This window comes from Orcinus orca, chromosome 19, assembly GCF_937001465.1.
Source record: "Orcinus orca chromosome 19, mOrcOrc1.1, whole genome shotgun sequence".
Lineage (NCBI taxonomy): Eukaryota > Metazoa > Chordata > Mammalia > Artiodactyla > Delphinidae > Orcinus > Orcinus orca.
This window is the reverse complement of record NC_064577.1, coordinates 18,360,860-18,386,435: the sequence shown is the minus strand read 5'-3', so window position 1 is coordinate 18,386,435 and position 25,576 is coordinate 18,360,860. Positions and strand designations below refer to the sequence as shown.

The 25,576-nt window shown below is 38.2% G+C and overlaps 1 protein-coding gene across 13 annotated transcripts in view; it reads right to left on the bottom strand.

The window, feature by feature from the left end:
* The window catches only part of NCOR1 (nuclear receptor corepressor 1), a 143,254-nt gene that overhangs the window by 80,533 nt on the left and 37,145 nt on the right, over positions 1-25,576 (bottom strand). For 9 of the 13 annotated variants that reach the window (XM_033422796.2, XM_033422795.1, XM_033422803.1 and 6 more), the window contains exons 5-10: positions 22,251-22,433; positions 10,261-10,374; positions 4,976-5,032; positions 4,365-4,417; positions 3,984-4,010; positions 1,881-1,947 (exon numbers count right to left, since the gene is read on the bottom strand). In XM_033422796.2, coding sequence (XP_033278687.1) covers positions 1,881-1,947; positions 3,984-4,010; positions 4,365-4,417; positions 4,976-5,032; positions 10,261-10,374; positions 22,251-22,433 — 501 coding nt within the window. The remainder of the gene's footprint in view (positions 1-1,880; positions 1,948-3,983; positions 4,011-4,364; positions 4,418-4,975; positions 5,033-10,260; positions 10,375-22,250; positions 22,434-25,576) is intronic. The other 4 variants (XM_033422799.1, XM_033422800.2, XM_012532054.3 and 1 more) reach the window with 1 other exon arrangement.

The following is a 25,576-nucleotide window of genomic DNA, read 5'->3' as shown; positions in this document are numbered from 1 at the left end:
CTACTGCTGGACGTTTTGGTTACTTGCAGTTTTTTCTTACTACAAATAATGCCATATAATGAACATTTTTGACAGTCTGAAAAAGGCAGAAATTGGTTGTTTTTTATGATAAAAAGAAATGCAGTAAACTACATGAAATCGAGAGCGAATGCTTTTAGAGGAAAGAATAATGTATGATCTCATTTTTTAAACAGAGAAGAAGCAAAAAAGAACCGTGCACTACAAGCCCCAGACCGTGGGTGTGAGACAACGAAAGGGCCTGCCACACGGTCAGCTCCAGGAAGCGGCCGCAAGGGGAAAGCACTGCCTTCCCCATGCCCCGTCTCCTCATAGCCTGTCTACTCCTCGGCCTCCACCTGCGCTCAGCTCTATGCCGCCCCCTCGGTCTCATCTGGATTCAAGCAACGGCCTCCTTCCTAAATGACTCCCATGCACCCTGAATGGCATAACCAGATGCAACTTCTTAAAACACAGAGCTCAACATTTCACTTCCTCAGCTCAAACACTTAAAAGCTGCCCTCAGGATCTGTGCACAACCCGGCCCTGGCTTCCCTGCACAGCCTCACTCCTCGCCACCCTCCCAGCTCAGTCCAAGCCCAGCCCTCTCCAACCTGCCACACTCCCTCCACTTCCCAGACCTTCCCGTGAGCTGCTCCCACTGCTTGTGAAAGTCTGCAGGGGACTGGTTTTCCTGTGCAACACCCCTCATGATTCATATCTGCGCCAGCTGTCCCCTTACACGCTCTCATGGTCATCTGTACATCCTGTGCCATCGTAAGACCACAACACTGTAATCGCCTGCAGCCTCATCTACCCCCTTACTCCTTAGGCTCCCTAAGGGCTAAAACCACGTGGCTGCCCGCTCCCTTTGTAGAATAATACATGGGACAAAGGAAATAGCCAATAAGTATTTATTAAGCAAATCAATGAACATATAAACTTCATAACTAAATACCCTGTGAAGTATGAAAACAAAGTCCATGCTTCTGTGTTTGTGTCTCCAGATAGCAAATTTAGCAATTACACCATGATTACAACAAAATGATCAGATAGAAAAAAATACTTTAGCTAATTTCTTATTTATATGTGTATGCTCTTGGCAAAAAAAAAAAAAGATTCAAGACCGGTAATTTAAGAAAGTATCTGAAGGACTAGACTGGCAAATTAGAACGCTAGAAGTTATAATACCAAATAAAAGCTGTTGACCCTTAAAATTCATTAAACTGTCAGGTCCTTAAATACAAGGTACAAAGTTCATTTCTGATGTGAATCAAAGAACATCATTTATTCACTAAAAAACAATTTAAATGAATTAATAGTCTGTCTAAAATTAGTAGGAACACACTATAAAAATAAGAATACTGGCATTATATTTTCTGTAACTTAATTTCCATGAAGATTATAACCACAAAATTTTTAGACTGCAAGTCCTATAATAAATATGAAAAACGATGTGAATTTGAAAAAGCTGAACTTTAGCTGACCCAGTTTCTAATAAGAAAGAACAGTGATGTCTTATCAGCATGACCATAACTTACCCACATTTGTTTGAGGGTTAAGAGACTAAATGTAGATCATCCTATTTCTCTTTCATATTTTTTTTTAACTACTCACCATTTTCTTTATTTTGGCTAGATGAAAATGTTATACACAGATGACCAAAGAAATTAATTTGATAATGATATTAAATGTGATTTATGACATCAAAGTGTTGCTAGAATTAGATTTATATTTACGTCACATCTATAGTTACTGTCTAAATCAGCACCTGTTCTCATGTGTGATCAAGAACCGTTCTCACTACAATGGGAAAGCGAATGCCTGAAGAAGCGCGGACGGGAAAGTTGCACAAATTTCAGTTAACAAGGATAGGACCTCACCCTTTGTTTTCTTGCATGATTTCTTCTTTTAAAAAATAAAATGAGTTTTTTCCTCATCACCTGGTTTCTAGAAGAGAAAAATATGGTTGTATGACATTAAGAAAAAGTACAATTTAATAATGCATTCACTTTTTTGTTTTCAGAGACACTGAAAAACAAGCGAAGATCACTTAAGTATATATGATGTAATCAAAGTTAACCCTAATTTTTTTCACCCTGCAAAATAAGACTCCTGCAATAATTAGAACTGACTAAAATTCCTCCCATTCTGTAGTAAGACTTTAATACAAATAGTTCATTTTTAGTTATTACATTCAATTGTAAGGCAAATATTATTTTCAAGTTCTGATTACACAGTTACTGATTCTCCTTAAGAACCCTCGTGAGATAAACACCTTGGCACACTCTTGGAGGGAGGGGGGCGTAAGAGAAGGCGAAGCTTGTAAAGTTATCTCCTCCCTCAGGTATGTGCTGTCCTCCCTCCTGTGAGAGTGCACCAACACAGAGGCAGCTTCTGCTTTACACAGAAACAACACAATACACTCTAAGACGCCACGGAGGCCAACGTGACAGGACAGGAAGACTTCCCTTATAACTTAGTGTAATAGTTTCACTTTTCAAATTGGAAGCACTGCAACCTTCAAAAACAATGACATGCAGGCTCAGATATAAATATTTATACCCCACCTACTTCCAGAAAGGATTTCAAGCTGATTATTCAAATATAAATACAAAGCCAAGGCAAGTAGGAGTAATTTTTTGGATTATCTGCCACTCAGGACTAACATTGACACTGGCTCCATTCAAATAAGCATGGACAGTCAGGAGCTGGCTATATGGAAAAGTAGCCAAGAGATGAAGAGAATTATTAAAAGGAACGTTTGCTATTTCATACAAAGCAAATGACGGTGATGACAGAATAGCTACTGAACGATCCATACAGACGCATGCAGCTGAGTGAACGGTATTTCACAAGGTGATGTACAGCAGGAGCGTTACCATATATTCAGTTTGCACTCATTGTAATTATGTGCTACTCAAAAGCAAATGACAATCAATAAATATAACTTAAAATGTTTCCTAAGAATTTAAATGAAGAACCCCATCTCAGGACAGTGTGATAAGCACTGTAGTAGGCAATGTAGCTAATATGAAATAAATCAGGGCTGCTCTGCAGCTAATATCAGGGAAAAGACAGAACACAAACATAACGGAAGCTTTGCGGAAAAAAAATCATTAAAAGTAGCCAACTAGATTTTATCTGCTATTCTCCTTTGTAAAAATGTTAAAACAGAGAAACAGTTCCAAAACAAGGTATATTTTATATGAGTTTTGCCTAACCTACTTCTAAGGGTTGTCAAGCCCATAGCAGCATCTCACAGAAAAATTCTAAGTATATGACTTTTATTATAAACCACTTACTTAACAAAAGTTAAAATTATTCAAATTTCAATTTTTATCATGCATACTACCATGCAAATTATATTTGCCACCAGTTCTGCAAAGTAGTCAACTATTGCACATACTCTCAGTAAGAAAATTTTTTAAAAGAAAAAAAAAGATATATATATATATAAATAGCAATGTGCTCATTAGTAACGGTACTAGTAAATAAGTATAATGTTCTGGTTATACTTAATAAAACATATAAAGTAGAAATATCACATTTTTGTTACAAACTAAGAATAATTCATCTAAAATTCTCTTAAAATATGATAATAAAAAAAAAGATACCTATCTAGCTTCCTCTCTTACTTCAATCAGATCAGTAAATTAGGTTTTCTTTTCACTTATTTTCTCATTCCAAAATGTGCATCCATAAAGGCCTGGTGTCTGGGATGAGCAAGGCTAAGCAAACTACAACCTGGAGCAGTCTCCTCACCCACATGAGGTGGCTGAGCGCTTCCAAGGCACCAGGACATGAAATGGCAGAAGGGTCTACAAATACCGTCATTAGCAAGAGTCATGGAAGGGATTTCCCTAGAATAGGATTTTGAATAATGATAAAATGATCCGTGGCACTTCTACTTTGCAATGGCAGATGTGGCTTGGTGGGGGACGGTGTCATCACTAGTCTTAAATGAAAAAGCTTCATTATCTTACTTCATCATGCGCCTTGCAGGTACTCCACTGAAAAAAAGACAAAACAGGAGGCAAAAAATTCAAGCCTCAAGGTAAGCCATTTCAATGTTAAGTATCCACCTTTTTTACTAGCAGATTATAAAACCAGCTAGTTTTATGCAATAATTTATTTCATTTTTTGGCCTCGGAAACTCAAAGCTGTTACCCCAACCCCCAAGAAGCCAGAGGAAGATAACATATAGTAAAACGACAGCAAATTACACAAATCTAAAACACACCTACACTACATTATAACACACCTACACTATATTATAATACTATGTCAGCAGATAACATAAAAATGATCTCTTTATAGAATATACGGTCTTTAACTGAAGAACTCCAAAGATGATCAATACTTACGTCTTGATGTTCTCATGATACACTTTGGTATCTGATGGCTGGTTATAGAGTGGCTATAAAATAAATCAAACATTTATATACAAAATGTTGTACATCATCTATGAAGAGACAAAGACACAATTTCTATCTCAATGGTAGCCGAGGTACAGTACTACTGGGTCTACACAACAGACGCCCTACCAAAACCTCCAGGCTCAGGTTCCCTGAATAACTCTGTCCACCCCATCTCCTAACAGCGCCACTGCTCTAGAAAAGTTCATAAATCCACTGTACCCCATAATAAATTCATTCATAGATTTTTTTAATCTCAAAGGCAAAGGAGGATTTAACACCAATATTACCCTAACAGTATGATTCAAAGAGCTTTCTATTTCTGTTCTTAATTCTTTCTCCTTCTAACCGAGTGATTAAATGGCTGCTCAGGCAAAAACACAATCAGGAAAATGCTTCTGCAAAGGCAACCAAGCTCATGCACATTATTTCAAGCTTATCACCCTTACTGCCCAGCTACATCACTCTCATCCCAAAGTAAATGACTGTATTCCATTATATCCCAAGAAAAACTGCTACAAAAAGAGCACTAGACATGAAAAAAGAAATTTCTTACTTACCAGTTCAACTTTTGGGCCAAGACCTTCAAATATTTTATGAGCTTCTTCTGCTTTTTTCTAGATAAAAACATTATTATATCGTATAATTAAAAATAATATTACCTAAATGCAAAATCACTTCCAATTTAATAATATTTACCTAAATACTAATCTACAGTCAAACTTATCCTTATTTCCAAATATTCTTCTTTCATATGATAGCCTGAAATACTCTCTAATTTTATTTTCATAACTCCCTCACAAAATTCAGTCAGATCTGAACATTTGTATTGAAAGCAAAACCTAAAGAATTGGTAAGTTCTTAGAAACAAAAAGATATTAAGATTCCAGGGAGAGGGAACAGAGATTCACTATTAGAAATGAATCCTTCAAACATTTTTAATACTTCAACTCAATGTCTTTATGGTATTTTATGTTTTTAACTTTTCATTAAAGTTGCCAATCTTTACTACGGTAAGCCAAATCGATCTCTTTGAAGAAAAGCTTATAACGAGCATATTTTCCAATTATAAGAAAACCTTAGTAATAACGATAGAGAAAACAACCAGTTTGAATTACTCGAAGTATTCAGTAATAAATAAATGTTGAATTATATACTTTTACATGCCTTTTTCAGAAGTAAAATCATCTAGACCAAAGTGGTATCTATCTAACAGAAATCTACCTTTAATAGACAAATGAAATATAACAAAACTCAATACTAAAGCTGTTTAAGCTGGAATTTGACATCCAGCAAATGTGTCGGGGGTTCTCAGATCTCTCTCTTGCCCCAGCACATGCTCACTAGTAACAACAAGGGCTCACTGCCCGCTGCAGAGACTCCCATGTCCACGCACTGTGGCTGGGAAACTCTCCAGGGCTTCTGATGCAACACACAAATGGGAATGGAACTAATCAGTATCCCCAAGTGTAGAGAAAGATGTTCCCTTAAAATAAACACTATCCTTTTCATTTATCAATTACAATAGTTCAAATATTTATTTAGCATATATTATGTGAAAAGAACTATGTTTAATTAGCAAAGGAAGCTCAAAGTACTGTAACGCACTTTCCAAACTCCAAGAAACTTAAAATGTTATTAAGATGAGAAATAAACATATCAAAAATATCATATACAAAACTATAAAAAAAAACCAATGAACTTGCACAGCTAATGCTATTTCTGTATATAGTTTTAAGTCGATTTGTCGACCTTGGTATTATTAACATTTGGGCCAGACATTTCTTTGCCATGGGCACTGTAGGCTATTCAGCAGTACTCCTGGCCTCTACCCACTAGATGCCAGCAGCACTCCACCCCTCCCCCAAGTTACAACAATCAAAACAGTCTGCAGTTGAGAACAATGTTCTAATCTCAAAAAGCCAAAATGTAATTATCACAAAATTTATTAGCTTTAAGGTATATGTTAAATAACACACAAACAGCATAATCACAGATGATAAATTTGGAATTTCTAGCACCTACAGCTGATTCTAGACGACCTTCATTCTCCAACGTTTAAACCTGCTTTCTTGAGGCACTCCACGTTACATAGAGTCTATGCCAAGAACAGGCAGGCTAAGTGAGGCTGTAACAGAGAATACTGAGAGACAAGGGGGAAATCTTATCACGACAAATATTTACCGGTATCCTATTACGTAAAGGCACTTACCTCTTCAGGGCTAATTTTAAAGGTTAATATTTAAGGTGTTTGCATATCCCAAGATTTAAGTTTTGCAAAATTTTATTACATATTTGACTTCATGTTGGCTTAACCGCTAAGAACAGACTAACCTATCGTTTGGCAGAAAAAAATTAATTTAAAACCTTCACATTTACATAATATAATTTTATTCTAAGTCTATAGATAGAAGTAATTAATGCCTCAAACATATGTTGACTATGTTCTATGTGCCAGGCACCTGCAAGACACTAAGGAAACAATGAATAAGATATCCTTCCTGGTGTAGGAAGATAAGGAGTCTTGAAAGGCTTCATAGAGAAAATGATACTTGAGCTGGGTCCTGAAGTCGAATGCACTCAACAGACAAGAAAGGCAAGCCACGGGGATGCCTGACGGCAGGGGAAACATCACGGGGTAAATTACTAACGTCAAGGGAACATTCACACCTGTTCTGGTAGAGTATGGCTAAGAAGGGAGTATTGGGCCACGGGCCAGCCAGGCAGGCAGGCACATAAGCACTGATGAAAAGGTTGGGCTACTCTGTAGAAAGGGGGAAGTCATCAAAAGGTTTTATTTGGGGCTTCCCTGGTGGCGCAGTGGTTGAGAGTCCGCCTGCCGATGCAGGGGACACGGGTTCGTGCCCCGGTCTGGGAAGATCCCACATGCCGCAGAGCGGCTGGGCCCGTGAGCCATGGCCGCTGAGCCTGCGCGTCCAGAGCCTATGCCCCGCAACGGGAGAGGCCACAGCAGTGAGAGGCCCATGTACCGCAAAAAAAAAAAAAGATTTATTTGAAGAACCACGTCAGGGGGCTCAAATATGAAGGATGGATTAGAAAGAAAAAAATGACTGAAGGAAGGAAACTCAGCATCAATGAGACGTGAGGGCTCCAATCAAGCAACTGGCGAAGGAGGAAGAGAGAAGCAATTGACCAGACCAATATCCAGGAGGCAGGACTGAGGCTCTTCATTGATTAACCAAGTCTGCAGAGTGGCAAAGAGAGAGAAATCGATAGTTTCCAGGACGATGGCCATGGTGACCAGAGGTTGTTGGCACTAAGTACATTCTCCACTGTCAATCACTTTCTTTCTTCTGGTGCCTCGTTAACTTGCAAATCATTCAATCAAAATATAAACATGTTCCTGAAAGCTTCACTGCACACCCCCTCTTTTCTATATGTATTACAATGCTGAAATTAGAGCACTTACAAATATTTTTGGAACCTACAACTGGGAAGGGTAACAGCAAATTGAACTGTTAAAAACAGTCCAGGAGAAGAGTCTGTTTGGAGACTAAATGAATCCTAGCCTCAAGTTTAAACGTGATACAAGGCAATTTTTCTCCCAGGAAGCCAATTTTAAAACTAACAGTCAGTTTGAGGTAGTTTTCTGCCTCGCACTAACTTTCTAAATAAAAGATGCCTCATACGAGACAAGGGCCCCTATCTCTTGGGCCACATTTGGCTTAATTGCCAACCAGTATCTGCCACTGTCAAACAAGCAACAAAACGGAGATGTACTCTTGTTGCCCCCCATCACTCTGTGCCCTCGGTGTCCAAACAGGTAAGGTCATTCATGACAAAAAGCTACAGAGGCAGTGAAGGTCTAACAAAGGCAGCATGGTGAGGAGGAAGACACAGGCAAGGGTCAGTGGTGAGAAAGCGGCCTGCTCCCATCACGCCCCTCGGGGGCTTCTGCTACCATCCGGGGTCTACTGCACAAGCACCACCAACGCAGATGACTAGCAGCAGGGGATACAAAAAGAACCTATTTTTTGAAAGATGATTTCTATGGTTACTGAGTTAAAAACAATCCTCATTGCAAGTCTAATATTAAGACAGATTTCAAGTTTGGTTCTTCTATTCTTCACAGAATGTGTAACAAACTGAATTGTAAATGCTAAAATGGCAAGAAGAGGTCTAAAAGGAGCTTTCGTTTCTGCTGATGGGCATCAAGGAACATTTACTACACTAGCTAATGAAAAAAATACATATATATAAATTAACACAAACTGAATTCTCTATCAGATCTTGTTCAATAGTTTTCAGTCCTCACATCCTACTCAGGCAACCGCAGAATTCACTAACACTGGAACTGTTTATTAGGCCTGTAAGAGAAGGCTAATTAAGAAATTCTATCAATTAATAAATATCACTGAATTCAATGTATCTGAAAAGTAACTCATACTAAGAAAGAAGTCAATATATTATTTTATAAGAGCCTTTTCCATTATTATCAGCTCTAATCCCTATTTACTTTACCCCTAAAGTCACAAACTGGCCATGAAGCCTATCAGCCCTCAGAAGTACTTTCTTGTTCTCCAGTGTGTTTTTTTAAAAGCAGGAGATTTCATATAAAATCCATGTACCTTGCTTCTCTTAAACAAGGAAGCACCTGTTGACCTTGGGCCACATCCCTGCAAGGACCCCAGCGTCACTGCCCTCCAGGCATGCCCTGAGGAGTCCTCATCACTCCTTCCACCGACTCCCTTCACCCTCACTGGACTCATTTTCACGTAGGTTGTTCTGCCCAATAAATTGGACTGATTTTGAACCCAGTCAAGGAACTAGTAATAATTGTCCATATTTCTGCCTCTCAGTGACTTAAAATTCCTTAAGTATTGTGTACCTGATGACTTTCAGTTATCTACACACACACATACGACTGAGTCCAAGATCATTCCTATAAAAGTGTATTTAATGACTATCTCACAGCTGCTTTTCTTAAGGTCAATTTCCTTTAGGATCTGGGCTAACCTTGCTACAGGATGCCTGTGTAAGACTCCACTCACTACAAGGCAAATAAACTGAAATGACAATCCCCAACTTCTACCTTATGATCACCTTAAGCTGACAAGCCAATTCTCTACCATAGTGCTTAAAGCATGTAATTCTTTCTTGAACTGGGGGCTTCTGGAAGCCCAGTGTTAAGCAGCTCTGTTGAAAGGTTTTCTTCACATTAAGGTGAAATCAGTTTCCCTTTAACTGCTAGTTCCTGGGCTGGATTCTGGCCAAAAACGAACTTCAGCGTCACAAAATTATTCATAGAATTGAGGCCTGGCTTTCCTAAATCCGTGGACACTTTTAATTATGAGTATGAAAGAAGAAATTATTTTAACAAACCTAAAAAGGAAAGTTGACCTAAAGGTCAATGGCCTCATACTTTGTAACTAAAATTCAAAGCACACCCCAGCTATCAGTTCTGAAGCAGATAATGCAAGCCATTTCCACGTCCAATGACCATCTCTACTAGAATAGTGTATTTGGCATTAAATGTTGCTTATAAAGTGAAAAACTACAGAATGGCTGTATTATGTGCTACACACTTGCTTACCACTATTTATATAACAGGAGAGAGACTCAGCTGATAAAATTATACTGTCACAAAATAGTATTATACCATATAAAATGCAAATGAAATGTTAAATAATTTAAGACACAACTATCAACTTTTCTTCAGTATATAAAAAAACACCAAGCTTCAGTCAAAGTTTAAGAACATTAAAAATTATAACAGAAAGCAGGTTTAATACAATTAATATTACCACAGAATACACAGATGACTGGAAAAGGCATAGTCCAGTGGTTTTAAAGGCCTGTGCCGTCGGGAATGGCATGAACTTACCCGATTTTCATCGTAAATAATTTGGACAATACTGCGGTGTTTCTGCTCCACGGGAGGAGGTGACACAGGCTTCTCAGGCTCTGGAGGTTTAGCAGCTTCTTCTTCAAGCTGTTGCTAAGAGACCCAGAAAGGAAGAGTCAGGCATCTGCTGCACATCAGCCCCACTAGTAATTAATCACCAGAGATAACACATGCTTCTGAGCAATGCTTTGCTGATTCTATAGGGTAATCACTTAATCTACTAGGGTCTAATGGACCCAAAGGCTCTAACAAACCCAATCAGATTTATTTTGACTAATAACTAAACAACATAAGTCATCATTTGAAAAATCCTTTTATATTTTAATTCTGATAAATTTAAAGCAAAATAGTAAGAGAATCTAAACATATGAAGGTAGCCCATCTACCTCTATCACAATGACCTTTTGTGGCACTGTAATAATGCTTTTCTGTGTTATAGATACACAGTATGTGTTAATGTCTGACGGGGAGAGTATGGTAGAATGTTTAAGGGTTAATCCTTAAGTCAGCACAGCACCATCCTCTACCCTACTCCCCTGCCAAACTATACTCTATAGCGAAGAGGCCCTGGGAATACCAAAAGAATATGGACTGCTGGTGTGTGCAATCACAAAGCAGGAGCCTATCTGAATTACTCTGCCCAGGATTCAGCCTTAGGGTCACCCTTTGCAAGTGACTTGATCCTAGGACCCCTTCTAGTCCTCACCTCAATCTTGAGCAAGTATACAAACCCCTCACATGTAAAGTAGGGATATTAATCCTACCTACCACATAGCTTTCTGAGAGGATTAAATGACTCAATATACGGCAAGCGCAACTATAAACAGTCACTATTACCTACAATTATTACTGAAGTAAGGACTGACTCAGCTAAGTTCACTGCTTTTTGTCTTCCATCACCTAACTAGTGCCTGATACCTAGTAAATGCTCAACAAATAGCTACATGGATATAAGTTCACTGAATGAAATGATAAAAAAGACATTAGGTAAAGATGGTTAAGTCTACCAAAGGCCTAGCAGAAAAAAAATCACCTATACTACCAAGTAAGTCAAGGTTCCTAGTCATTTAAGTCAGACCGCACCCAAATGAAAGGATAAAAATCCTCCAGTGAGGACCACTTCCATTTTGGAACAGAAAGTACTCTTGCAACCTATCTGTGTGAGCAAAAGATATTTGGCGTTCTGAGATCATTTTTATGGGAATGAGTTCTTCAACCATGCCCTTTTATTCCCTTGCTCAGAGGGCCTTCTTTTAGAATCCCCGTTAAGTAGGTGCAGAGAAAGAAATAAACAAGTTTCAGGAAATCACATTTTGTTCTTAGTAGCTAAGTAGCCCTGGGACAAAACCACAGTAACAGAAAGTCTAAAAACAAAACAAAACAAACAAACTTTCCTCACCTATTTGTTTACATTAACTTTATGATAATTTTGGCAAACTTTAAAAATAAATTTAGTTAGAATTTTTATTGAAATTGTATAAAATGTGAATTAACATGAGTTCACATTATTAATACTGTGTTTCTATTCTGCTGTATTTATTTACTCAAGTTGTCTTTTATATTCTTCAATAAAATTTATAGCTCCTGTATATCTCATAAGTCATACACTATGTCTCATTTTTAATTATTTTAATGGGTTACATGTTATTAAGCATTCACTATGTGACACATATATTAATACATTCATTATCTCAACTCATACAACAATCTCATGATTCAGTTGGTGTTATTAGTATTATTACTATTTTATACATGAAGAAACTAAAGAAAAGTAAAAATGTGACCAACCCAGAAGAATAAGACCCACTGAGACTTAAAAGAATTGTCAATAAACCTAATATGATTTAATAAATAAAAGAGGGCTGAACATATTAAAAAAAAAAGGCAAGGGGGAGATATTTTTTAAATGACCAAGCAGATTTTTTAAATGAGCCAAATAAAAATTCCAGCACTAAAAACATAATTATTGAGGGACTTCCTTGGTGGTCCAGTACGTAAGACTCCAACGTTCCCAAGGCAGCGGGCATGGGTTCGATTCCTGCTCAGGGAACTAGATCCACATGCAAGCTGCAACTAAAAGATTCCACGTGCCATAACTAAGACCCAGTGCAGCCAAATAAATAAATAAGTGCTTAAAATAAAAACATAATTATTGAAATTGAAAATACACTTGACAGCAGATATGACAGAAATGAAGATACTGCACACAATTAAGCCTGAAAGGAAAAAATGGGAAAGAAAAGCAATTAAGAGACATGGAAGACAGAGTGATAAAATATTACATCTAACAGGACTTTCAAAAGATGATAAAGAAACTGTAGGAAAGGGTTTTGTAAAAAAGATAATGGCTAAGGAATTTTCCGGAACTCATGAAAAACTCTAACACATTCAGGAAGTCAAGTGAGTCTCAACCTGGAAATATTTAAAAAACAAAACAACAACAAAAAAACACCTACTTCTAAAGAAATCATAGTAAAAACAACAGCACTCAAAGAAAAAGTTACTGAAAGCAGCCAGAGAGTAAATTCACTCTCCACAAAAGAACACAAATTAGACTAAGGGCTAATCTCTTCGCAATGAAAGGAAAAAGACAGCATGCAGGGAAAACTGAGAAAATAACCACATTCCAAACAAAGATACCTTTCAATAACAGCCATAAGTAAAAGACAACAGTTAAGTTATGAAAACCAAACAAACACTGAACTCTCCAGCTAACAGATCCTCACTAAAGGAAATTCTAAAGGACGTTCTTCAAGAGGAAGCACATTCTCACAAATGGAAGATCTGTGTTGCAGGAAGGAACGATGGGCAAATAAGATGACATGTATGTGGGTGAACCGAAATGAAGACTGACCATATAAAATAATAATGTCTTTGGCAGTTTTGAAAAAAATAAGAAAGAACTAAAATATATGACAACAATAGCATAAAAGTCGGGAGGAAAGAAAGAAATCAAGAAATTCTATGCCCTCCTATACTCAAGAAGATGGTTAAGATACTACTTAGTTTTAGGCTTCGAGTTAAACAGACTGTTAAAATTTCTGGGGAACCACTATAAACAAAGAAATAATGTATAAAATCCAAACTGGTGGAGCAGGAGAAGATGGAATAAGACAATCAATCCAAAATAAGGATTGGAAAAAACAAACAAGAACATCAATATCAGCATAAAAAAGACAGGACAGGGACTTCCCTGGCAGTCCAGTGGTTAAGACTCTGTGCTTCCACTGCCAGGGGCATGGGTTCATTACCTGGTCAGGGAACTAAGAGCCCACATGCCACATGGTGAGGCCAAAAAAAAAAAGACAGAAAGCATAAAATAGTTTTAAAATAATTGAGATATTACCAATCATCATCGTCAACTTTTTTCCTTTTTTTATAAATTTATTTATTTTATTTATTTATTTTTGGCTGCACGTGGGCTTTCTCTAGTTGCAGTGAGCGAGGGCTACTCTTCGTTGCGGTGAGCGGGCTTCTCATTGCGGTGGCTTCTCTTGTTGTGGAGCACGGGCTCTAGGCGCCTGCACTTCAGTAGTTGTAGAGTGTGGGCTTAGTGGTTATGGCTCATGGGCTCTAGAGCACAGGCTCAGTAGATGTGGCGCATGGGCTTAGTTGCTCCGTGGCATGTGGGATCTTCCCGGACCAGGGCTCGAACCTATGTCCCCTGTATTGGCAGGCAGATTCTTTTTTTTTTTTTTTTTTTGATGTTGGGGGTAGGAGTTTATTAATTAATTAATTTATTTTTGCTGTGTTGGGTCTTCGTTTCTGTGCGAGGACTTTCTCTAGTTGTGGCAAGCAGGGGCCACTCTTCATCGCGGTGCGTGGGCCTCACTATCGTGGCCTCTCGTTGTGGAGCACAGGCTCCAGACGCGCAGGCTCAGTGGTTGTGGCTCACGGGCCCAGTTGCTCCGCGGCATGTGGGATCCTCCCAGACCAGGGCTTGAACCCGTGTCCCCTGCATTAGCAGGCAGATTCTCAACCACTGCGCCACCAGGGAAGCCCAGCAGGCAGATTCTTAACCACTGCACCACCAGGGAACATCATCATCAATTTAAAAGAACTAAATTACCCTGTGGAAAGACAGTTTGTCAGACTCAATAAAAAACAAAACCCAGATACATACTTATATAAGAGATATACCTAAAATACAAGCACAGAGGGCTTCCCTGGTGGCGCAGTGGTTGGGAGTCCGCCTGCCGATGCAGGGGACGCGGGTTCGTGCCCCAGTCCGGGAGGATCCCACATGCCGCGGAGCGGCTGGGCCCGTGAGCCATGGCCACTGAGCCTGCGCGTCCGGAGCCTGTGCTCCCCAACGGGAGAGGCCACAACAGTGAGAGGCCCGCATGCCACAAAAAAAAAAAAAAAAAAAAAAAAAATACAAGCACAGAAAGTAAAGGGAAAGAAAAAGATACACTAACCTATATCAACCAAAAGAATGCTGATCTAACTACATCAATATCAGGCGAAGCAGACTTTATGGTAAACAAAGCATTGGCAAGGATGTGGAGAAAAGGGATCTCTTGTGCACTGTTGCTGGGAATGTAAACTGGTGCAGCCACTACGGAAACAGTTTCTCAAAAAATTAAAATAGAACTCCCATATGATCCAGCAATTCCACTTCTGGGTATTTATCCAAAGAAAAAAACATGAACAAGGAGATATATGCACCCCCATGTTCACTGCAGCAGTTTTTTTTTGGGGGGGGTCATCATTAAAAGGGGTCAAAATGGGAAATGAAAGGGAGGATAACAGAGTTTGGGGTTGCTGGGGCTTTGGAGGTGCAGACTAGTTCCACAGTTTGATTTCCTCCTGGCCATTAAGGTAGGAATTTGAGGATTTTACAAGAGCTGAAGCAGCGCCACTTGAGAATGGAAAGCGGTAACTGGGAGGTTGCTGTCCACATTGTCAGAACCCAGTTTAGTTCACGAGCCTTCACATATAGGGTCAATTATAGTTTTCAGACTTTTTTGAAAGTTCAATACTTCTTGAAGACCTTCCAAAAAGCAGGCTTCCCAGGGGAATGTGAATTCACTAGCAGATTTGGCAGCTCACTCCAAACAAGCCTAGTTTTAGGCAAATACAGTTTGCCTAAAAGACAGTTTAGCCCCAGCTCTTCCTTGCAAACACATCACCATTCCTGAGTCTCTTCTACAGAGAAATCTTGCATCTGCCACTGTATAAATTTCTTCAAGAGCTGGGCTGAAAGGCAGAAATCTTCGAATCCTAGCATGCATCTGAATTTAGGCTTGGACATATTTTCTGGGGCTTATTTTGTGTTTAGTTTCTCTTTCATGACAGAAGAGATGAAGAGAAGCATCAATAAAATCAGGGGCCCGTGTTTCCACACTAATATGAACCTGCTGGTCTTGGAGAGTCTCCCAGAGAGGTGGTGGGGGCGGGGGGGGGGTTTTGCAGGGGTTGGGGGTGGACCCGGCCACTGCTCACCCTTGGGACACAAGACACTGGCAGCAGCCACTCTTGGGAGCTCCCCCACTGCGTAGATGCTGGTACTATAGCGGGCCCCACTGCAGCACTATTCACAATAGCCAAGACATGGGAACAACCTCAGTGTCCACCAATAGGTGAATGGATAAAGAAGATGTGGTATATATACACAATGGACTATTATTTACCCTTAAAAAAAGAATGGACTCTCATCTTTTGCAACAAAATGGATGGACCCTGAGGGCATTATTTTAAGTGAAGTCAGATGGAGAAAGACAAATACAGGTGGATCTCACTTATGTGTAGAATCCTGAAAGAAAGACAGGAAGGGAAGGAAAGAGGTAAAGGAAGGTAGGAAAAAAAGGAAGGAAGGAAGGAAGGAAAGAAAGGAAGGAAAGAGGAGAAAGGAGGAAGGAGGGGAGGGGAAGAAACAGGAGCTGGTAGATGCAAAGAACAGACTGGTGGTAGCAGGGGCAGGGGGGAGATGGACCAAATGGGTGAATAGAGTCAAAAGGTACAAACTTCCAATTATAAAATAAATAAGTCATGGAGATGTAAAGTACAGCTTGGCAACTATGGTTAACAACACTGTACTGTATATTTGAAAGTTGCTAAGAGAGTAGGTATTAAAAGTTCTCATCACAAGAAAATAATTCTGTAACTATGTGGAGTGATGGATGGTTAACTAGCCTTATTGTGGAGATCTTTTTGCAATACATTCAAATATAAAATCATTATGTTATACACCTGAAATTAATATAACGTTGCATGTCAATTTTTTTACCTCAATTTTTTAAAAATTGAGAATTACTAGGAAAAAGAGACAAATCCAAAATCATAGTGGTAATTGATAAGTTACAGACAAAAATGAGAGAAGATATGGATGATTTTTTAAAGTAGAGAATACATAATCTTCTCAAGTATGCCCAGAGTATTTTTATGAAATTGATCATCATCTAGGCCAAAATTCAAGAACCAATTATTTCAAAAGACTGGGTATTAGAGACCATACTCTCTGGCCACAATAAAGTTAGAAATCAACCAAAAATAGTCAAGAAAACATTTTTATGTAAGAACTTTAAAAGAACACTTTTATTAATACAGGAGTTGAAAAAGAAACCAGGATGGATAATAAAACGCATTATAAATTAAAACTTGCTGAATGAAGTTAAAGTAGTGCACAGGGAGAAGGGGGAAGAAAAAACTAAAAAGTTAATGTTGACAAATTATAAAAGAGCAGAATAAAACCAAAGAGGAAATAAGAAGCAGAAACTCATGATACAGAAGATACAACTATATTCCCCAAAATGAGGGAAAAAACTATCTCCAGAAGAAATAGAAGTGAATGTTTTTAAATTGAATCACTAATTTTAAAATACTTTTTACACAAAAAATACCCACTAGATCCAGCTGATTTTACCAAATAATTACAATCTTAAACTATTTCAGAGTTTAGAAAGGTTGTGACATTAGCATGATCTGTTACCAAACCAGACAAGAACAGTATAAGAAAAGAAAATGACAGGCTTATCTATCTCACAAATAAGATACAAAAATCCCAAAATAAATACTGGTAAGTCAAGTCCAGCAATTTATTAAAAATAGATAATACATTATGACTAAGTTAGGTTAAACGTAGAAATCCACAGGTGATTTAACACTAGAAAAATAACTGACGTCATTCACCTTATTAATATATTTTAAAGGAGAATAATAAGATCAACAAACTTATGCAGAAAAAGCATCTGGTGAACTTCAATGTCCCTCATGATTAAATTCTCAGCACACTGGACCAGATGGGAATTTCCCAATCTGAGGAAGGATGTCTATAATACTGACATCATAACCAGTGGTAGTAAAAAGTAAAAGGCATTCCTGAAAAAGCAGAAAAGAACAAGAATAACCACTTTCAATGTTGCACTGCAGGTTTTTTTTTTTTTTTAATTTTTTTTGATGTGGACCATTTTTAAAGTCTTCATTGAATTTTGTTACAATATTGCTTCTGTTTTATGTTTTAGATTTTTGGCTGCGGAGGCATGTGGGATCTTAGCTCCCGGACCAGGGATCAAACCCGCACCCCCTGCACTAGAAGGTGAAGTCTTAACCACTGGACTGCCAGGAAAGTCCCAATGTTGCACTGCAGTCTTAAGCAGAGCAATAAGGCAACTGAAAAGGAAAAGGTTTAAGAACTAGAAGGAAAGAAACAACTGTCTTCTTTTTTTTTTTTTTTACTGTTGATATGACCATTACCTACATAGAAAACCCAAAAAAATCTACAAATAAGTAATTAACATTACAAGGATAATTTAGGGAGGTTGCTGGCATATATTAAAAAAAAAAAAAGACTGAAGATAAACAAGAAGGAGCTACTGTATAGCACAGGGAACTATATTCAATATCTTGTAATAACCTATAATGGAAAAGAATCTGAAAAAGACCATATATATATGAATCACTTTGCTGTACACCTGAAACTAATGCAACACTGTAAATCAAATATACTTCAAAATTTTTTTTAAAAAGTAATTCTAGCATGTGAAAAAAAACTGCAACAGTTAGAAGAAATATAATTTTTGAAAAGATATTATTAACAATAGCATCAAAAATATAAAGCTCCTAGAGCTGAATCTAACATAAGGCATATAAAAGAAAGTAATAAAACATGAAAGCCCTCCTAAATAGATAGATATACCATAGCCACGGACAGGAAGAGTCATTAAGATAAAGATACCATCGTCCCTGAACTGATTTCTGTATTATATATGATTCCAATGAAAATTACAGAAAGGTATTTTGGAAAACTGAAAAAAATGATTCTAAAAGTTATATGAGATGGTAAAAAACTTTAAAAAAGCTAAATCATGCCCATAGAAGTGGGATTTGCCTCACTGGAAAAAAAAAGAATAAAGCTCTAGTAATCAGAAGGATATCTATTCTATTTCTGCATCAGTACCACAAAGAACACAAAGACCACAAAGCCCAGAAATCAATCCATATATAGATGCAAACCTGAATTATAATAGAGCTAAAAGTGTAGAACAGTTGGAAAAGGATGACCTTTTTAATTATCGATACAGGGGAAAAAATGAATATTGACCCCTACCTGAGGCAGACACAAAAATTCAATTTCTGGTAGATTAAGAATAATGTGATGAGGGCTTCCCTGGTGGCGCAGTGGTTAAGAATCCGCCTGCCAATGCAGGGGACACGGGTTCGAGCCCTGGTCCAGGAAGATCCCACATGCCGCAGAACAACTAAGCCCACGCACCACAACTACTGAGCCTGCGCTGTAGAGCCCACGAGCCACAACTACTGAGTCCATGCACCACAACTACTGAAGGCCGCGTGCCTAGAGCCCATGCTGCGCAACAAGAGAAGCCACCGCGATGAAGCCCGCGCACTGAAAACGAAGAGTAGCCCCCGCTCACCATAACTAGTGAAAGCCCGCACACAGCAACAAAGACCCAACACAGCCAAAAATAAATAAAAATAAATTTAAAAAAAAGAATAATTTGATGAGAAAACTATAAAACTTTTAAAAAGACAATATAAGTAAACCCTTTCAATGGCCCCAGGGTAGTCTCATATAAAACCTACAGAAATTCTGTTCACCAAAATACTGACCTAAATGTAAGAGCTAAAACTACAAAACTCCGAGAAGAAAACATAGGTATAAATCTTTGTGACCTTGGATTATGCAACTTGGATTAAGGTTCTTAGATATGACACCAAAAGTGCAAGTGATGAAAGAAAAAATAAACTGGACTTCATCACAATTAACAACTTTCCGCCCCGGTATGACTCTGTCCTGCTCAGCTGTCCTCTGAAAGGAAGTCACTTATCTCTGTCCACCTTCTCTCCCACCTAAGTGTGTGCCCCTGGGGCCCCAGAACTATCTTTTAGTTGTCAACTGAAGACCAACAAAGATTATCACTTCAAAGTGGAGAATGATGAAAATGAGCAGTTATCTTTAGGAAGGGTCAGTTTCGGGGCTGGTGCAAAGGGTGAAGTGCACACTCTTGAGGCAGAGGCAGCCTAAGCAAAGCAGCCCTGGCAAGGTTGATAACGTCTGTACAGCCAATGGCTTCCCTGGGGGGCTCTGAAACAATACTACCTGTGGTCTAAAAGTAGTTCAGGGCTTGTACTTATTAGTGGACAGCACTTAGAAGATGCAGAGTAAGAAGATGAAGAAGAGGAGGATGTGAAACCCCTAAGTGTATCTGGAAGTGGTAGCAAGGTTCCACAGAAAACAAGCAAAACTTGCTGATGAAGGTGAAGAGAAGCTGAAGAAAAAGCTCCAGCAAAGAAATCTGTACGATACTCCAGCCAGAAAGGCATAAAATCAAACCATAATGGAAAAGACTCAAAACCATCAAATACCAAGAGCAAAGAAGTCAAGAATCCTTCCAAGAAACAGAGGGAAAAAAGAAAAAGAAAAAAAAACCTCCTAAAACACCAAAAGGACCTAGTTCGGTATAAGACATTAAAGTAAAAATGCAGGCAAGTCTAGGAAAAAGCACAATGAACAGTCCTGGTAAATTAAGACAGGGAGAGAGGAAAAGGAGAGACGAATACAAAGGAGGGTTCAAACTGAGTCTCGTTAGCAATCCAGACGAAGTCTTCTATTTTAATCTCAATCCCGGTTCCTGACTTTCCAGCCACCCACACCCCTCTCCAGGCTAGAAGCAATCTCACTCTTGATTTCCTACAGCACTTTCGTTTGACTGCTGTGATTCAGTGAATCTTATACTTTGCCTTCCATTATTTATTCATTTGATTTACCTCTCTGACCATGTTTTAATCACTTTTGTATCTCCCTAGATGCTCAATAAATATTTGAATGAATCAAATAGAGGAAATAACGGTTTTGTACATCAACGAAAACTATCAGGAAAGTAAAAAGACAACCCACAGAATGAGAGAAAATATTTGCAAATCATACATCTGAGTATGCAGAATATATAAAGAACTCTTACAACTCAACAATGAAAAGACAACCCAGCTAAAAAAGAACTGGGAAAAGGATCTGAACGAACATTTCTCTAAAGAAAATATGCAAATGGCCAACAAGCACATAAAGAGATGTTCATCACTGGTTACTAAGAAAATGAAAATCAAAACCACAATGAGATACCACTTCACATTTACTAGCATAGCTATTTTTTAAAAAACCAACAACAAATGTTGACAAGGAAGTAGAGAAGGTGAAACCCTCCCTCATACACTGCTGGTGGGAATTTAAAATGACACACGGCCACTTTGGAAAACAGTCTGGCAGTTCCTCAAAGCTTTAAACAGAGATTTGTCATGTGACTCTGCCAATTCTACTTCTAGCATATATCCAAGAGAACCAAATAAACATGTCCACACAAAAACTAGTGTGTCCTAACAGCACTATTCATAACATCCCAAAGTGAACACAACCTAAATGCCATCAACTAATGAACGGATAAACAAAACATAGTATGTCCATGCAATGGGAATTTTGTGCTGATACAAGATACAGCATGGGTGACTCTTGAAAACATGCTAAATAAAAGGAGTCAAAATGTCACATATTATGATTCTATATTTATCTGAAATGTCCAGCATAGGCAAATCCATACATAGAGAGAAGAGGTTTATAGTTGCCAGGGGCTGGGGGGAGAGGGAAATAGAGTAGCTGCTAAAAGATATGTGGTTCCTTTCTGAAGTGATAAAAATGTTCTGGAAATATATAATGATGGCAGTTGCACAACTTTATGAATACATAAAAGCCACTGAACTGTACACTTTAAAAGTGTACACTAAAGTGTACACTTTAACAGTACACTTTCTTAATCTGAAAAAAAAACACCTCCCCCCACCCCACCCCCAAAAAGTGAAATGACGAGCCACAAATTAGGAGACACGTGCTATACACATACCTGACGAGAGGCTTCAGGAAACACTAAACATAAGAAAATGACAAAGTAACCATCCACATAAGGCACACAACCCATAAACAAATGGAAACAAGCTCTGTCTCATTCCTCGTCAGAGAAATGCAAATTAGAACTATTTCACATCCACGTGAAGGCAAGAACATGCACAAACTGGAACGTGAACACACTGCCAGTGGGAGTATAAATGGTGCTGCCATCTCAGCAGATGTGGTCTCATCTAGCACATGCGAACACGTGCACATGCTCAGGCCACGGAACGCCATTCCTGGGCACACGCCCTAGAAAATCTGTCTACACGTGAACCAAAAACATAGCACCATGTGTGGAATAGCAAGAAACTAGAAACAACACATCCAGTAAGAGCCAACACAGAATAGACAAATGAGTTTTGCTATCTGGACTCATAAAACCAGACAATACCACAAGAAAATGAATGGATGAAACTAAGGAAACTAACAGCAAACATAAGCAAGTCACAGAACATACAAGGCATGATTTCCTTTACGTAAAGTTAAAAATACGGAAAGTTCAACATTCTCTTGTTTAGGGAGACGAACATACATTCTGAGAATGTATTAAGCAGTAAAATCAAACACTTACTTGTTTCTTTTTCAGTTTAAGGATCTGCTGTTCTACTTTTGCAATTTCTCGATCTACACGATCCATACTCTGTATTAACTCTTCCTTTGAAAGTTTTGAAGGTGAAGCATTTTGATCATCTCCACATGGTTGCCCAGAGATTGGAGAGGAAGGAGCTTCATGTTTGACTCCAAATGCTGGATCCTTTAAGGAAGAAAATCAAGAACAAATGATTTCTCACCAACAGCCAATGTCAGCTTCAAGATCCTCTTAACTGAAAAATGTGAATTTTAAAGCTTAGCAGAGCAACGTGTGCTCTCTGTAGGTGGCAGTCCTACGGTAGCAATTTTCTCCCTCCCTCCCTTTCTCTCTCTCACACACACACAAACCCACACCACTGATGTTTATCGTTTAGACATATCATTCACAATTTTGAAGATCCTAAAAGCTATCCAGAATGAGGTGGCTAAGTGGCTAATCAGCCTTTAGTACAACGATACTGAGACTTCTAATTTGCAGAAATAATAACGCAATCACGGCAAAGGAAGATATCAATTCCTCAGCCATTTCCTTGTAATGGCACTCCAAAAGGTCTGAACATGCATACCCTGTGTGCCCACCCAACATAACAGCTATGATATGGCTGTTCCTATCAAAAAGTTTTCAGACTTTCCAAGGGCCAACAGTGAGGTACAGAAGTCCGAGAAATGATCTAGAACTTTTGTTGCTACAATCACCCAGGCCTACCTTCATAAAGGGCGACTAAGCCTGCCTACCCTATAGCGCACATAACATCTCTTCAGCCAAATATATCATCCCATTCCAGCTCCAAACCAGCAGGGGACTACAGCAGATTGAAGGCCCCTCCACCCAAAACCTATCACCCCGTCAACACACACATGCACGCATGCACACACACACATACAGCCTACCAATCTCCAGTCTAAAGCGAAGATATAAGCAACACTGTAAAGCAGATAAATTTTAGGTTAAGGTACTAGTTTTCTTTAGGGTATAAGAAGCCTAGAATGAGCATAGTTCCTAGGACTCTAGAGCCCTCAATGTATTAAATAAGATTAATTAACTGTGAGAAATCAGTAGTTCCAACCAAGAATGCACTTAATTATACCTGGATAGTTGTTCCAAAACACCTTGGAACACAGATTTCAACTAAAACGTAACATGTATATTCCTGAAAAGTCTGATATTCTGTAATAGTATAGTTTAATATAAAGACTTCTGGGGAAAATAGGATTATGGTTATTACTTAAACTTTGTAAGCAGAGCATTAGCAAAAACAACAGCGATCCTAATAGAAGTAATAATATTGTTAAAGCTCCAATATCATTTGCATTTAGACTACAGTCAATTCTTTGGTAGCCATAAACCCTATAGTTTATGCTTCCTTTGTTAATCCTTGAGGTCATTTGCTTCCAGTAGAAAATAGTATGTTTCATCAAAATAAAAATCAGATTCGGGGTATAAAGATTTTTATCAACCTTTAAAAACAAAAAAGTACAGGAGAAAATGTCTTCGCAGTTTCTTTTCAACATTCCAATCTTCATTAGTTAGCTTAACATTGAAAAGCAGAGCAGTTCTTGAATTAACTAAGCCAGGTACTACCTGCACTAAATGAAAACTAAATGCAGACTTTTCAAATCTTTTTAAGGTCTTCGCCCATCTCAAAGGCTATTTCTTAATTATGAGACAGCTTGATCCTGAGAGCCTGAAAACATTCATGTGCTAGGAACAATCATTCACGAATCTTTAGGACTTCCATGTTATATTCATATCATTCTCTTACATATGCATATGAGCTAATTTGTGTAACATAACACGTATAACAGCAAAACAGATTATATTTCTATTCAGCAGATTTTGAAAATGCTCCTCAGGTGATCTGATCCGTGCCCTAAGAACTACTATTACAAATCAGTATTTTCCACTGACTTCTTCTCTAGTTAAATATTTAACAATAAACAAATTCCTTGAGTGCCTATTATATGACAGGCACTAGGTAGAGTGGTGAACGAAACAGGCATGATGCTCGTCTTCAAGGAGTTTATAATTTTGTATTGGAACATTCTGATAGTAATTTGAGGGAAGAAGTTAAGACTCCTATCTCACATCTTATATCACAATGAAAGCCAAATAATAGCAAACATTTATATGAGATTTATTAGCAAATCACAAGAAGCCTCAAACAAACAAAAAAAGGCATTCACATTATCTTGAACTCAGGAAAGCCAACAGCAAAAGAAATTAAAAAAAAAAAAAGATTGATGAATCAAAATAAAAAAACAATTTTCTCTTCATCAAAATTGAAATAAAAAATTTAAAATGCAAATGGAAAAAATTATTTGCAAAATGTAAACTCTAGCAACTCAATATAAAATAAAAAACACACCAACAGAAAAATGGGCAATAGATATGAAAAAGCAATTCATAAAACAGGAAAAATAAATGAAAAAATGTTAAATTTTACTAACAAGCAAATAAATGCAAGTTAAAAATGTATCAAACAATGACTTTTTTAAAAACAGTAAATATGTGGTATCAGTAAGGGCACACGAGACCTGGGAGCCCTTATACCGTGCTATCAGGGACAAAAACTGGTTCTCCTCCTTTGCAGGGCAATCTGGATACACCCATGAAAACCTTAAAATATGCCAACTCTGGTCTCTAATTACTTACACTAACAGGAATTTACCTTAGGTAAATAAATAAGACTGTATACCAAAAAAATCAACCCAGGGACTTCCCTGGTGGTCCAGCGATTAGGACCCCGCACCTTCACTGCCCAGTGTGAGGGTTCGATCCCTGGTCAGGGAACTAAGATCCCGCAAGCCGCACAGCGCAGCCAAAAAAAAACCAAACACAAAAATCAACCTATTGGGCTTCTCTGGTGGCGCAGTGGTACAGAGTCCACCTGCCAATGCAGGGGACACGCGTTCGTGCCCTGGTCCGGGAATATCCCACATGCCGCGGAGCGGCTGGGCCTGTGAGCCATGGCTGCTGAGCCTGCGCATCCGGAGACTGTGCTCCGCGACAGGAGAGGCCACAACAGTGAGGCCCATGTACCCAAAAAAAAAAAAAAAAAAAAAAAAATCAACCTAAAGAAAATATGTCATTGTTCTAATGAGCAAACAGGTAACCCAAATGTGTGGCAATTAAATAAATTACTTTATATCCATACATGGAATATGACTAAAAATAAAATTGTAAACTTAACGACACAAGAAGTATGTATTTAAGCAAAAATAAAGCTATATACAATATACAAAGCAAGCACATTAAAATATGTACAATTAACAATTTCTAACTGGTGAGACTGTAACTTTTTCCTT